The 16,574-nt window shown below is 31.7% G+C and overlaps 1 protein-coding gene across 1 annotated transcript in view; it reads left to right on the plus strand.

Annotated features, from left to right (window-relative positions):
- The window catches only part of LOC118762204 (titin-like), a 29,268-nt gene extending 13,097 nt beyond the window's left edge, over positions 1 to 16,171 (plus strand). Inside the window, exons 11-18 of the mRNA XM_036500743.1 lie at positions 1 to 1,238; positions 1,310 to 2,810; positions 2,920 to 3,351; positions 3,485 to 3,745; positions 3,829 to 4,266; positions 5,746 to 5,883; positions 6,160 to 6,538; positions 14,841 to 16,171. The exon at positions 1 to 1,238 is cut by the window's left edge and continues 110 nt beyond it. Of these exons, the coding sequence (XP_036356636.1) occupies positions 1 to 1,238; positions 1,310 to 2,810; positions 2,920 to 3,351; positions 3,485 to 3,745; positions 3,829 to 4,266; positions 5,746 to 5,883; positions 6,160 to 6,538; positions 14,841 to 15,886 (5,433 nt within the window). The 3' untranslated portion in view covers positions 15,887 to 16,171. The remainder of the gene's footprint in view (positions 1,239 to 1,309; positions 2,811 to 2,919; positions 3,352 to 3,484; positions 3,746 to 3,828; positions 4,267 to 5,745; positions 5,884 to 6,159; positions 6,539 to 14,840) is intronic.
- Positions 16,172 to 16,574: the final 403 nt, after the last annotated feature.

Below are 16,574 nucleotides of genomic sequence, written 5' to 3' on the forward strand. Positions count from 1 at the left end.
CCATCTTTAGAAACACCTGAAAGCATTAAAATGGATATAAATGTACAAATAACTTCAGATGTAGTAAAAGCTAAAACAGATGAAGTAAAAGATATGAAGGAAAAAGATGTTGAAAAAGAAATAGCCACATCCGATGAGGTATATATTTCTCACAGAGAACAAATAACAACGGCACCAACATCATTTGAGACAATTATTGATAAGAAAATAGACAAGAAGGATAAAATTAAGGAAAAGACGGAGGTTGATATTAAGCCAGAAACTAAAGAAGAAGTATCTATCCAACTTGATATTAGTGATAAACCTGTCGAGAAAACAGAAGTCATATACATTGATATTGGTAAACCTGAGAAACCAGTCAGTGAAATTGAAGTACAAGTTGCACCTCAAGTACCTGAGGTTATTTCTATAGAAAAAGATCAGGTATCTACCGATAAGAGAGAAATTATCATTAGCAAAGAAGAAACTGAAGTTATTCCAGAAATGTCTACATTTGACATTGTGCCAGACAGTACAATTCAGATCGAAGCTAAAGAAATGGAAATTAAAGAGAAGAAACCACAAATTACTGATATTACAGCAATTTCTACTGCTGTAATGAAGGAAAAACAACCAGAAGAAGAAGTGAAACCTGTTTCTGAAATTCAACTTACAGATGTATCTGAGACGGTAATACCAGAGAAAGTTGAAACTGCTAAAGTTACCTCAATTATAACTACAAGCACTGAGGAACGGAAGACCAAGATTTCTCCAGAGAAAATTAGTGATATTCCTGTGGAAATGGTATTATCAATTGACTCTAAGAAAGTCACATCTGAAGATCAAGTACCAATGGTTATAAAGACTGAACAGACATATACAACAGGTGAAGAAGAGGTGGAGAAAGAAATTACAGTGCAGACATTGGAAATGCCTTTACAAGACACAGTAACTGTAAAACCAGTGGAAGAAACTGGTATTCAGATTTCTGTGAGTTCTACTAAAGCATCTGCTATTGAAGAAGCTCCTGTTGAAGATGTAACTGATAAGGTTGTTGAAATCAGCAAGGAAAGTGAAATCATTCCTGTGAGTAAAGAAGTGAAAGGTATCTCTGAAATGACCATTATAAGTGCTCCATCAGTAAGTGTTGTGAGTACAGCTGAAGAAGAGCTTTCTGAAGAAGAATTCTTTGATATTCCATCAACTGAAGAAAAAAAGTGGAACCTAAAGAAGTTTCTGATGAGGAAAAAGACACATCAGTTAGTGTACGTGATGAGATTCGCAGCAGAAGATGTGTTAGTTGATGCTATTGAACATATCACTGATATAGAGAAGAACATGTAGAGATACCTAAGTCTGCAGCTGTTGTTAGCACTGATCTTCAAGAGATTACAATTAAAGAGACAATTCCTACTGAAATTGTACATGAAGAAGTAGTTTCAAAGGAACCTGTTGAAAAGACAGAATTTGTTATTAAACCAGAAACTATAGAGGAAATGTCTATTCAACTTGACATTGGTGCTAAGCCTGTTGAGAAAACAGAAGTTGTATCCATTGATATTGGTAAACCAGAAAAAGTTGTCACTGAAATTGAAAAGACAGAGGTTGAAATTAAACCAGAAACTAAAGAGGAAGTCTCAATCCAACTTGACATTGGTGATAAACCTGTTGAGAAAACAGAAGTTATCTCCATTGATATTGGTAAACCCGAGAAACCAGTCACTGAAATAGAAATGCAAGTGGCACCTCAAGTACCTGAGATAATTTCTATAGAAAAGGAACCAATCACTATTGATCAAAGGAAAATTATCATTAGCAAAGAAGAAACTGAAGTTATTCCAGAAATTTCTACGTTTGATATTGTGCCAGACAGTACAATTCAGATCGAAGCTAAAGAAATGGAAATTAAAGAGAAGAAACCACAAATTACTGATATTACAGCAATTTCTACTGCTGTAATGAAGGAAAAACAACCAGAAGAAGAAGTGGAACATGTTTCTGAAATTCAACCAACAGATGTATCTGAGACGGTAATACCAGAGAAAGTTGAAACTGCTAAAGTTACCTCAATTATAACTACAAGCACTGAGGAACGGAAGACCAAGATTTCTCCAGAGAAAATTAGTGATATTCCTGTGGAAATGGTAGTATCAATTGACTCTAAGAAAGTTACATCTGAAGATCAGGTACCAATGGTTATAAAGACTGAACAGACATATACAACAGGGGAAGAGGAGGTGGAGAAAGAAATTACAGTGCAGACATTGGAAATGCCATTACAAGACTCAGTAACTGTAAAACCAGTGGAAGAAACTGGTATTCAGATTTCCGTGAGTTCTACTAAAGCATCTGCTATTGAAGAAGCTCCTGTTGAAGATGTAACTGATAAGGTTATTGAAATCAGCAAGGAAAGTGAAATCATTCCTGTGAGTAAAGAAGTGAAAGATATCTCTGAAATGACCATTATAAGTGCTCCATCAGTAAGTGTTGTGAGTACAGCTGAAGAAGAGCTTTCTGAAGAAGAATTCTTTGATATTCCATCAACTGAAGAAAAGAAAGTGGAACCTAAAGAGGTTTCTGATGAAGAAAAAGACACATCAGTTAGTGTACGTGATGAGATTCGCACAGCAGAAGATGTGTTAGTTGATGCTATTGAACATATCACTGATATAGAGAAAGAACATGTAGAGATACCTAAGTCTGCAGCTGTTGTTAGCACTGATCTTCAAGAGATTACAATTAAAGAGACAATTCCTACTGAAATTGTACATGAAGAAGTAGTTTCAAAGGAACCTGTTGAAAAGACAGAATTTGTTATTAAACCAAAACTATAGAGGAAATGTCTATTCAACTTGAAATTGGTGCTAAACCTGTTGAGAAAACAGAAGTTGTATCCATTGATATTGGTAAACCAGAAAAAGTTGTCACTAAATTGAAAAGACAGAGGTTGATATTAAACCAGAAACTAAAGAAGAAGTATCTATCCAACTTGATATTAGCGATAAACCTGTTGAGAAAACAGAAGTCATCTCCATTGATATTGGTAAACCTGAGAAACCAGTCAGTGAAATTGAAGTACAAGTTGCACCTCAAGTACCTGAGGTTATTTCTATAGAAAAAGATCAGGTATCTACCGATAAGAGAGAAATTATCATTAGCAAAGAAGAAACTGAAGTTATTCCAGAAATGTCTACATTTGACATTGTGCCAGACAGTACAATTCAGATCGAAGCTAAAGAAATGGAAATTAAAGAGAAGAAACCACAAATTACTGATATTACAGCAATTTCTACTGCTGTAATGAAGGAAAAACAACCAGAAGAAGAAGTGGAACATGTTTCTGAAATTCAACCAACAGATGTATCTGAGACGGTAATACCAGAGAAAGTTGAAACTGCTAAAGTTACCTCAATTATAACTAAGCACTGAGGAACGGAAGACCAAGATTTCTCCAGAGAAAATTAGTGATATTCCTGTGGAAATGGTAGTATCAATTGACTCTAAGAAAGTCACATCTGAAGATCAGGTACCAATGGTTATAAAGACTGAACAGACATATACAACAGGGGAAGAGGAGGTGGAGAAAGAAATTACAGTGCAGACATTGGAAATGCCTTTACAAGACACAGTAACTGTAAAACCAGTGGAAGAAACTGGTATTCAGATTTCTGTGAGTTCTACTAAAGCATCTGCTATTGAAGAAGCTCCTGTTGAAGATGTAACTGATAAGGTTATTGAAATCAGCAAGGAAAGTGAAATCATTCCTGTGAGTAAAGAAGTGAAAGATATCTCTGAAATGACCATTATAAGTGCTCCATCAGTAAGTGTTGTGAGTACAGCTGAAAAGAGCTTTCTGAAGAAGAATTCTTTGATATTCCATCAACTGAAGAAAAGAAAGTGGAACCTAAAGAGGTTTCTGATGAAGAAAAAGACACATCAGTTAGTGTACGTGATGAGATTCGCACAGCAGAAGATGTGTTAGTTGATGCTATTGAACATATCACTGATATAGAGAAAGAACATGTAGAGATACCTAAGTCTGCAGCTGTTGTTAGCACTGATCTTCAAGTGATTACAATTAAAGAGACAATTCCTACTGAAATTGTACATGAAGAAGTAGTTTCAAAGGAACCTGTTGAAAAGACAGAATTTGTTATTAAACCAGAAACTATAGAGGAAATGTCTATTCAACTTGAAATTGGTGCTAAACCTGTTGAGAAAACAGAAGTTGTATCCATTGATATTGGTAAACCAGAAAAAGTTGTCACTGAAATTGAAAAGACAGAGGTTGATATTAAACCAGAAACTAAAGAAGAAGTATCTATCCAACTTGATATTAGCGATAAACCTGTTGAGAAAACAGAAGTCATCTCCATTGATATTGGTAAACCTGAGAAACCAGTCAGTGAAATTGAAGTACAAGTTGCACCTCAAGTACCTGAGGTTATTTCTATAGAAAAAGATCAGGTATCTACCGATAAGAGAGAAATTATCATTAGCAAAGAGAAACTGAAGTTATTCCAGAAATGTCTACATTTGACATTGTGCCAGACAGTACAATTCAGATCGAAGCTAAAGAAATGGAAATTAAAGAGAAGAAACCACAAATTACTGATATTACAGCAATTTCTACTGCTGTAATGAAGGAAAAACAACCAGAAGAAGAAGTGGAACATGTTTCTGAAATTCAACCAACAGATGTATCTGAGACGGTAATACCAGAGAAAGTTGAAACTGCTAAAGTTACCTCAATTATAACTACAAGCACTGAGGAACGGAAGACCAAGATTTCTCCAGAGAAAATTAGTGATATTCCTGTGGAAATGGTAGTATCAATTGACTCTAAGAAAGTCACATCTGAAGATCAGGTACCAATGGTTATAAAGACTGAACAGACATATACAACAGGGGAAGAGGAGGTGGAGAAAGAAATTACAGTGCAGACATTGGAAATGCCTTTACAAGACACAGTAACTGTAAAACCAGTGGAAGAAACTGGTATTCAGATTTCTGTGAGTTCTACTAAAGCATCTGCTATTGAAGAAGCTCCTGTTGAAGATGTAACTGATAAGGTTATTGAAATCAGCAAGGAAAGTGAAATCATTCCTGTGAGTAAAGAAGTGAAAGATATCTCTGAAATGACCATTATAAGTGCTCCATCAGTAAGTGTTGTGAGTACAGCTGAAGAAGAGCTTTCTGAAGAAGATTCTTTGATATTCCATCAACTGAAGAAAAGAAAGTGGAACCTAAAGAGGTTTCTGATGAAGAAAAAGACACATAGTTAGTGTACGTGATGAGATTCGCACAGCAGAAGATGTGTTAGTTGATGTTATTGAACATATCACTGATATAGAGAAAGAACATGTAGAGATACCTAAGTCTGCAGCTGTTGTTAGCACTGATCTTCAAGAGATTACAATTAAAGAGACAATTCCTACTGAAATTGTACATGAAGAAGTAGTTTCAAAGGAACCTATTGAAAAGACAGAATTTGTTATTAAACCAGAAACTATAGAGGAAATGTCTATTCAACTTGAAATTGGTGCTAAACCTGTTGAGAAAACAGAAGTTGTATCCATTGATATTGGTAAACCCGAAAAAGTTGTCACAGAAATTGAAAAGACAGAGGTTGATATTAAACCAGAAACGATAGAGGAAATGTCTATCCAACTTGATATTAGCGATAAACCTGTTGAGAAAACAGAAGTTGTATCCATTGATATTGGGAAGCCTGAAAAAGTTGTCACTGAAATGGAAAAGACAGAGGTTGATATTAAACCAGAAACTAAAGAGGAAATGTCTATTCAACTTGACATTGGTGCTAAACCTGTTGAGAAAACAGAAGTTGTATCCATTGATATTGGTAAACCAGAAAAAGTTGTCACAGAAATTGAAAAGACAGAGGTTGATATTAAACCAGAAACGATAGAGGAAATGTCTATCCAACTTGATATTAGCGATAAACCTGTTGAGAAAACAGAAGTTGTATCCATTGATATTGGTAAACCAGAAAAAGTTGTCACAGAAATTGAAAAAACAGAGGTTGATATTAAACCAGAAACGATAGAGGAAATGTCTATCCAACTTGATATTAGCGATAAACCTGTTGAGAAAACAGAAGTTGTATCCATTGATATTGGTAAACCAGAAAAAGTTGTCACAGAAATGGAAAAGACTGAGGTTGATATTAAACCAGAAACTAAAGAGGAAATGTCTATCCAACTTGACATTGGTGCTAAACCTGTTGAGAAAACAGAAATTACAACCATTGAATTTGGTAAGCCTGAGACATCTAAAATTGATATTAGTGATGTAGTTTGTGCTCCATCTGAAGTTATTGATATATCCACTGATACAAAACCTGCCACTGAAGAAATTGTTTCATCAGACTTGTACAGTTCAGAGCTTCAAAGTCCGAATATATATGATGAAGCTTCTGCTGTGAAATCCATTGTGCCAAGCTTAATTCATGAAGGAGATGTATTGATCGAATCAAAAAGTAGCCTTTCTGGTCCTGAAGATCTTCAGTTATTGAAAGAAGAAGTTGTGGAAGATATAGGTATTTGGCGGAGCATTATCCGGGATTTAATTTATGCTACTGCACTTGCTGCTACTGCTTGACTTTACACAAGCATCAATTTCTGTAGCTTACCAATGCCTCGGTAGCATGCTGTTAAATGTGTATTTAGATGTTTTAATGTACTTAACCAGTGTATTTGTTTTTATGTCTCTTTCAGCTCAATAATTTGTCAATAGTTTTGTTGGGTCTTTGTTATCTCTCATATCTAAAGAGTATAACTGTCTGTATAAAAAGAAAATGCTTTCTTTGTATTTTCATATAGATGCATGTTGCTTTGCTTAGGTATTTATAATAATTTTACATAGCAAGTAATCAATCTCTACATTTTTGCTTTGCTAAATTTATATTGAATATAAAACTAAATTCATCATATCTGCTTTTTAGCCTTAGGATTATTTAAAGATATATAGTATTAAAATATCCTCGAATATCTAAAATATTTAACAAATGCCATACGATATTTAGAATTAGTTAGGTTCTGGTTTATTAGTTTATCATAGATTAGAATGTTTCAGTTCAAACATTTGCATGGAAAAGAAGCTCTTATACTTGCATTTTGTGCATAACTATAAATTTAGATATCCTCAATTTTTATATCTGTAGTAATTCTACATTTTCATGTGTCTCAGTTTTTCCACATTATTACTGTTATTTTGTATATAATTTAAAAGAAATAAAATAAATATTTTATGCCAATTACTGCATAATTTTATTTTAACGTTATCTTAACAGTTTTATTCACCAAGGAGAAGTTTTGATATACAACTTAGCATAACTTAGTTAAAAATTTTGTGATTGAAAACTTTCTTTGAATTATATTTACATTTATAAAATGGTGGTGAGCTGGTAGAATCATTAGCACTGTGGACTTTCTTGTATAATGAAATTCTGTAAAAGTATTTTTAAAAATTAGATTTAATGAATTAATAATATTATTGTGTCAATAATAGGTTTTATTTAATTATATTAAGGGTGGTAAGTGTCTGAAATAGTAGAGTCAGGGCTTAAATGCCTTGCAGCAGTTACATTCAAGTCCAAATCTAAGTGGCATTTTTCCCAGCTCTTTGCATTCTGTGTTCATATTCCACTGAGGTTGACATTACCTTCCATCTTTTTGCTGTCAATAAAATAAGCACCAATTTTCTACTCGGGTTGATGTAATAAACTCACCCCGCTAAAATTCTGGCCTTGTGCCAAAATTTGAAACCATTATGTTATATTTATATATATATATAACACTGAAACATAAAAATATTACATTTGATATTATGAAAAAATGGTTGCTTTAAATAAATAATAGATTATTTACACTAGTTATTTCTCGAAGGAAAAGTATTTAAAATGAACATTGAATGAGATTTTTGATGAAACTAAATCCATGTAATGTATCTTTTTTTATATTGTTAATCATTTTGGAAACTCAGATTAATATTTAATTGCAAGTTATTTTATCTGGTTAATGTTAGATTTATAGAAGAAATTTTAAAATTTAATAAAACTTTTGGGAATTAATATATTTCTTACTTAGATCATACTTTCTTGTATAATGAAATTTTGGTTAAAATATTTTTAGAAATTGGATTTATTGAACTAATACTATTATTGGATCAATAATAGGTTTTATTTAATTATATTGAGAGTGGTAAGTGTCTGAAATAGTGGAGTCAGGGTTTAAATGATTTGCAGCATTTACATTTAAGTCCAAATCTTATCAAGTTTACTATACTGTTCATCCACTTGAAGTTGATAAAATAATCTTCTGTCAAGTGCTGAGGTTGATATAACTGATGATATCCTCTCCTAAATTTCATGGCCTCTGTAACAAATCTTTATTTAAGTATTTAGATTTTTTGAATTTTAGATTTTATTACCATTTCATCAGATCACAATTTTAATTTAAATTACAATTTAAAAAGACATTATTTAAATTTAATTTTACTATATAATTGAAAATTAATGTCTGCTTTAAAAATCAGCATTTGAAATTACGTTTGTATCTATTTTGTTGCTTATTCTCAGCTGAAGAAGCTTTCCATGGTTTACACATTGTTATCTATCTTGTGTGAAACAGATATTCAAAACATTTTATGTAAACTGTCCATATTTGCTAAATGGTATTATTTTGTTTTTTGTTTTGTACTGTATTTGTTGTTTGGCAGCCATAACTCTCTGTCCCACTTAAGTGATTTATTGTAGCATTGTCTTTTAGTGTGCTTCACTATGAGCAGCTTTGCAATAATTGTACTTTGGCAGATTTCTAAAATTAAACTAGTATGTAGGTGCCTTTCTTTTTTTTAAATATTTTGATATAGGAATTGCCCATTAATGTTATCATAGAGATAAACTAAATTATTCATCAGTATCAAAATGGAACTGACGTTTTAATACAGAATCTAATTTTGCAACTGTATATACTTATTTTTTTTTTAAATGTATAATTTTTATATCACAATTGTACTTGTATTGTTCTTTGATTTACAAACTGAGGGACATCACTAATAACATTACTTAGAAATGGTAGTTAGAATAAACAAAAGTTCTTCAAATTCTTACATTGCAATCAAATGGAAGTTTTGTATCAAAAGATGAAATAATACTCAGAAAGCAACATTTCTTTACATCCTAATTTTATTTACTATTTTACCATATACTTCAGTATAGTTTTCAATCATTCTCAGTCCTCAGTAATTATGTTATAGAATTTAGTGTTGCAGTCTTATGCTATTATATTTTTTATTTTTTAATTGTGATTACAAATATTTATTCCATTCCTTATTTACTTTTGCAGTTGTATAGATGAAGATATTAAGTTTTGATCAATTATTACCATCTTTTAGCAAAGTGATAAATAATCACTGAATTTCTGAAAATTAAAATTCACTTTAGAAATATTTGTCTATGAACTTCTTTTTATGAGAAAATGTTAGGCTATCTACTTATGGCTAAAATATATTGTATGAATTTTAAAAGCAAATAAATAATTTTAATTTTGGAAGGGAGGAAAATCGAAAGCAATATAAGAGAGCAGATTAAGTTTTTGAAATCTGGATTTTATTTTGTTCTAAAATTTATTTTAGATATTATCATACAAGAAAATTGTTAATTACTATATCATCAGAAGTAGGAATATTTGTACAAGTTTAGTTCAAGAACATAAGAATTGTTTTTCTTGTAAGCATCTAGTTTGGGAATTATAGTTGTTCATTGCTGTATGTTTGAAAAATATTCTTTTGTTTTTCTAAACATATCTTGTCAAAAGCCACATGCTTAGAAATGATTATTCATATTGTAGCATATTCATATTGTAGAAAACTTGGTCCAGGTTATCTTGCAATGTTTCAGTTTTCAATATTTCTATATTTTTCTTGAAAGTGGTTGCAAATAGTATTTATTTATGTAAGTTTTGGAGCAAATTTTATTTTAAATATAAGAATAACAAAACTTGTTTCAATTTAAATGTCTTCTCTTCAGATATGCATCTCCCATTCTCTTTTATATATGCTTTGTATCTGTGCCCACACTTAGTTTAAAAGTAGAAATTAGAAATTTTTTGCTATCATTCAAATATTTCAGTATACAATATATTGATATGAAATCTTTTTCTTATTCAAATTTAAGGTATTTTTTATAAACCTCTAAATTATTTTAATTCAATTTCTTTTGAGTAAGGAAGACAGTGTCCACAATCTTTTTACTACCAATTTGGCAATAAAGGAGAGGGACAGTTGGGTCAAGTTAAGCTGGTTAATATGGAATTTGGACATATGACAATCACTTGTTGCTGATTAATTTGGCTTCAAGATAGCAAAGGCGTTCAAGACATTCAATTCCACAGGTAGAGTTCTGAAAAAGAATGTTATGGAAGTATATTTAGAGGATTGGATACAGTCATATGGACAGGAAAGTTAGATGGTAGTAGGTTTACAATCAGCAATTCCAAAAGGTAGAATTTTTGGTTACACTAGAAGAGAGAGAGAGAGAGAGCATGGTTCAGAAGTGATCTAGTCATAGCAATGTCTCGTTTAGTAAAAGTCTATATATCAACTATCAGGTGGATTTTTTATTGATATAGTTGAAAATGTGTGTGTGTCATTGAACATTTTACAGATGTCAACAATTGTTTTATAGTTAAAATTATGTTATTAGAGTCTTTATTTTATTCTTAATAAAATGTCATTACAAATATTTTAAAATTTCTGAATGGTCATATTTTCATATGGTAGTGATTTTCTCTCAATCATAGTGTATATCCTCTTTTTCATTTCTAGTTGGTGAAATTTCATTTATAAATTTTTAGAAAAGCAGCTAGTCACACCTTTCTGATGTTTTCTATGTCCCTACAAAAAATAAAGTAAAATAGTTAAAAAAGACTGAAATCAGTTCCAGATATTTAAAGTATACAATTACGTTATAATAAAATTCAATACACAAAAACTATATGTTTCTTGTCTCACCTACTGGAAAACTAAATTATATACATGACAATCAGCTAATACTTTAGTGTATTATTAGTGACAAATATGATTGTAGAATATTTATTTATCAATCTATTAATTTATTTACAAAATATTGCCCTTCATTGTGGTAAAAATCTCTTTATTAAAGTTTGACTTTATTTATCCTGTCGAAATTTAAAGCTTATGTTGTTTTCCCTCAAATTTTATATTTTATGGTACCTACATTGTATGTATATTTGCTGTAATTTATGCTCTTGTATGTTGGTTTATTTATCCTATGTGGTTCAAATATATATCTGACACTGCTCTTTCATATTTCTCTTTACAGGTAAGAAAACACATTTTATGATGGATTTCATGTTATTGTATAACGAGACAAGTCTACATAATCAAAATATGTATTTTACAACACTTTAATATAATAGTTCTTACAATATATAAGTATGGGTTATATATATATATATATATATATGCTCATGCACATATATGTGTGTATGTATGGTGGACATAAAATGAAATATGCCAGTTTACCAATACAGGAAGTATATATTTAAATTCTTAAAAATTCATCTGAATATTCACCAACATCATAATTTAGTTATCTTCAACTCAGGTATGTTTCCATATAGTTTCTACTTTCTATTTAAAATTTGTGGAAATCAGGTATGATGTAAACAACCATTTTATTTAGTTTTTAATATTTGTTTTATTTTATGCACCATGTACACTCACTCAAACAACATTGTTTTCTTTTCACTCACTACCTTTGTTGGTTATGCAATACATTTTTATTTTCAAAGTCTATATTTTTGATATTTTAAACCAGTAATATTCTAATCATAATTGTTTAAATAGTAAGTAAATTATTTAGACCAATATTTAATTTATCACATTTACTGGTCTATATTTTAAATTTGGGCCTTACAGTTTTGTCTATGATAAAATACCTGTAAATTATGGGTGGAAATGCTATTTTGAAATGTTCAGGAACCCAAATTTAACTTTCATTTTAATTATAATACACTCATAATCTTTTCTTTCTTTGTCTAAAACCAGTGTAACTGACCAAACATTGATGACTATATCTGATTATGAAAAGTCCGACAATTTGGATCTTATTAAAGTCTCCTAGATAACAAACACTATGAACTGCTTCTGAAGCTTATCTAGCCTCTGTAAAAATTTTTTTCATGAGAGTCTTACTGTTAACAACTTCTTAGAATCTCCTACATACTAAATCTGCTCAGTTAGTCTTCCTATAATTCCACAACATCTCTTGTGCATTTATAGTTTACATTTTGTGCAAACTACAGAGTCCCTGTCTACTCCTTTTCTGCCTATTGAGCATGGCTACCTCTCTGATAGCAAGAGATCCAGCCTTCTTACCTGTGATACCTCGCAATTCTAGATTCTGCTTCTATGGTTGGGATTTCTTCTCTAATTCTTTAACAACATCACTAAAAACTAGCTTATTGATATGCTGAAGTTATCTTAGACAGCTGCTCTTAAACTCCTTCCTTGTGGTTTGGAGAAGTATAACAAACAACAGCAAGCTGAAACTGAACTCTGATGACTCATGGATACTTACATGCACAATAAATTTCTTATCAAACTCATTTCTAACTCACAATTTGGTCATGGCATTTCTGTTCATGGCTTGCACAAGCCATGTATTTACACCTAATTTTCTTAGTGATCACTAGACTACATAGTGTGATATCCTTTCAAAGACTTTCTTCTAAATGCTAGGTGTAGTAGCTTACTCTCACATAAGAAATTTTGCTGTAAATGTCTTAAGAAGAGAGTACCTGTGGCATTCCATCCCAGTACAAACCAAAACTGCTTCTCATCTAAACTAACTCTCTTCCTAATCATTTACTTTCATGAATAGGTGTTTTGCCTATTTCTTTCATAGCCTTGTACATCAATTTGGCATAACTATAATTATTTCTTTTTACATTTCCTTTGTCCGTGTAGTAGTTAACAATGAAACTGCTATGCCTGTCATTGAGAATGATAGCACATTATATAATCTGACTGACTATGCAAGGGACTAGTGTACATCTTAATTTGTCACATATTTTCAGCATTTCAGTAATACTTCCCTTATGACCAAACGAACTTCAATATCTGCTCTTTCTATTTGTGCATTTGATATTGATTTCATCTGTAGTTATATTAGTTTCATTAAACCATTTAAATATACATGGTATTCCATACTAAAATTGAAAGATGTATAAATTAATGTAAAAACTAACTTACAATATATGTATGGTAATCATTTATATGATAATGTCCAAATATTAGTACCTACATATAGTTTTTATATGAATGACATCCAATCACACCATACACACACACATCCCCATACATACATACATACATACATACATACATACATACATACATACATACTATCAAATTATAATCCTGCATTCCAAGAATCCTTGTAAATTACAGTTAGGAACATTCTCAGTTGCACATTACATCATCATCATAATTTTACATCTTTTTTCTATGATGGTATGGGTTAGGTGAGTTGTCCTCATCACAGCTAGATTCCATTATTTGAGTTACTGCTTTCTCAGATGGTTCAGGAGATCATGTCTTGCTTGTAATTTAATCTTACATAGCTTTAAAGGCTGGATACCTTTCCTAACACCAGCCTCTTTAGTAAGAGTACTGAATATATTTTATTGAGGCACCAGTAGTTGAGAAGTTTTTCTGCTCTCTTTGCTATTGTCTCTATTCATTTGCCAATAACTTTACACTCAAGTGAGAATGCCTTGTCCTTTGCAAGACAAAAGAATCCTCTCTTGTTCTGTTGCCCAAGACAGACATAAACAAGAAACTAACCAGAAGATAGTATATGAGTATGTGTTTGAATACAATGAGTTTAAACAGAGTGGATAGTGTGGTAAGGATGGAAGTAATTGAAGAGAAACAGTGATAAGTGACAACATGTTAGGACAGACAAACTGATGGAAGGAATAATTGCAGTGAAGGAGAGTTATATAAAATAGAAATATTCTGTGTCAATAAAAGTGCAATTGTAGAGGGGCAATGTGTATGTGTGTATATGAGAGAGAAAGGCTGAAGTATAACAATAAGATGGGTGATGGCAAGAGACGGTGATTGATATTTAAGAAAGGGAGTAAATGATGGTAAAAGAGAGTGTTTAGTGTAAGTGTCATTGAAAGATGATGTGGGGAAGAGAAAATGTTTGTTAATCATGACTTGTTACACATGAAGACATACAGGTAGGGTGACAAACTGCGATTGGTGGGGGCACTGAATATAGACAGTTCCAGGACCAGCCACCATCACAGGCATGACATAGTACAATGATTAAGAAAGAGAGTTGAGTGATAGTTGGGAGAGTAATAGGCAGTAGATGGAAAGATAATAAATTTAATTGATGCTGTCATTAACATGCCAATTAAAGTAATTCTACATATTAAGTTATCAACAGCATGTGTACAAACACACTAAGTTATGTAAAAATCATTTGAAGTCTCACTAATTCAATATTTTAGTGAAAACAATGAAAATGCAAACTTTTATAGCAATAATCATTTACACAAGCATACTGTACTAGTATTATCTACTGTTAGAGGGAGTTTATTGATTACCTGTATAAACAACAAATGTGTTATGGAGTTGATGTCACTGATTTCATTTCTCTCATTTACTACACCAAATATAAATAAATAATAATTTCAATTTTTTTTATGTTAAGTCAAAGCAGGATGAATAAACATGGAGACAAAACAATAATTACAATGTAAAAATGTTTTTCTTAAAACTTATTTGATTTATATTAGGTGATATGCCAGTCCATACAGAAATAAAAGAAATAGTGGAAGAAGAACAAAGGACTAAAGAAATACCAAAGATGGTGGTACAGGAAGTCGCAGAATTAAAAGAAAGATCACCCTCATTAGAAACACCTAAAAGCATTGAAATGGATATCCAAACAGCTTCAGTTCTAGTTGAACCTACAACATATGAAACAAAAGTAGTAGAAGAAAAAGATGTTGAAAAAGAAATAGTAAAATCAGATGAAGTTTATGTTTCTCATAGGGAACAAATAACGACGGGACCAACAATCATTGAAAGTATTCCTGATAAAAAAATAGACATAAAAATAACAAGTAAAGAAAAGACAGAGGTTGATATTAAACCAGAAACTAAAGAAGAAATGTCGATCCAACTTGATATTGGTGCTAAACCTGTTGAGAAGACAGAAGTTGTATCCATTGATATTGGTAAACCAGAAAAAGCAGTCAGTGAAATTCAAATGCAGTTTGCACCTCAGCAAATCACTACTGATACAAGAGAAATTATCATTAGCAAAGAAGAAACTGAAGTTATTCCGGAAATGTCTACATTTGATATTGTGCAAGAAAGTACAATTCAGATCGAAGCTAAAGAAATGGAAATTAAAGAGAAGAAACCAGAAATTACTGATATTACAGCAATTTCTACTGCTGTAATGAAGGAAAAACAACCAGAAGAAGAAGTGATACCTGTATCTGAAATTCAACTTACAGATGTATCTGAGACGGTAATACCAGAGAAAGTTGAAACTGCTAAAGTTACCTCAATTATAACTACAAGCACTGAGGAACGGAAGACCAAGATTTCTCCAGAGAAAATTAGTGATATTCCTGTGGAAATGGCAATATCAATTGACTCTAAGAAAGTCACATCTGAAGATCAAGTACCAATGGTTATAAAGACTGAACAGACATATACAACAGGTGAAGAAGAGGTGGAGAAAGAAATTACAGTGCAGACATTGGAGATGCCATTACAAGACACAGTAACTGTAAAACCAGTGGAAGAAACTGTATTCAGATTTCTGTGAGTTCTACAAAAGCATCTGCTATTGAAGAAGCTCCCGTTGAAGATGTTACTGATAAGGTTGTTGAAATCAGCAAGGAAAGTGAAATCATTCCTGTGAGTAAAGAAGTGAAAGGTATCTCTGAAATGACCATTATAAGTGCTCCATCAGTAAGCGTTGTCAGTACAGCTGAAGAAGAACTTTCTGAAGAAGAATTCTTTGATATTCCATCAACTGAAGAAAAGAAAGTGGAACCTAAAGAAGTTTCTGATGAGGAAAAAGACACATCAGTTAGTGTACGTGATGAGATTCGCACAGAAGAGATATGTTAGTTGATGCTATTGGACATATCACTGATATAGAGAAAGAACATGTAGAGATACCTAAGTCTGCAGCTGTTGTTAGCACTGATCTTCAAGAGATTACAATTAAAGAGACAATTCCTACTGAAATTGTACATGAAGAAGTAGTTTCAAAGGAACCTGTTGAAAAGACAGAATTTGTTATTAAACCAGAAACTATAGAGGAAATGTCTATTCAACTTGACATTGGTGCTAAACCTGTTGAGAAAACAGAAGTTGTATCCATTGATATTGGTAAACCAGAAAAAGCTGTTAGTGAAATTCAAATGCAGTTTGCACCTCAGCAAATCACTACTGATACAAGAGAAATTATCATTAGCAAAGAAGAAACTGAAGTTATTCCGGAAATG

This window comes from Octopus sinensis, linkage group LG2, assembly GCF_006345805.1.
Source record: "Octopus sinensis linkage group LG2, ASM634580v1, whole genome shotgun sequence".
Taxonomy (NCBI): Eukaryota; Metazoa; Mollusca; class Cephalopoda; order Octopoda; family Octopodidae; genus Octopus; species Octopus sinensis.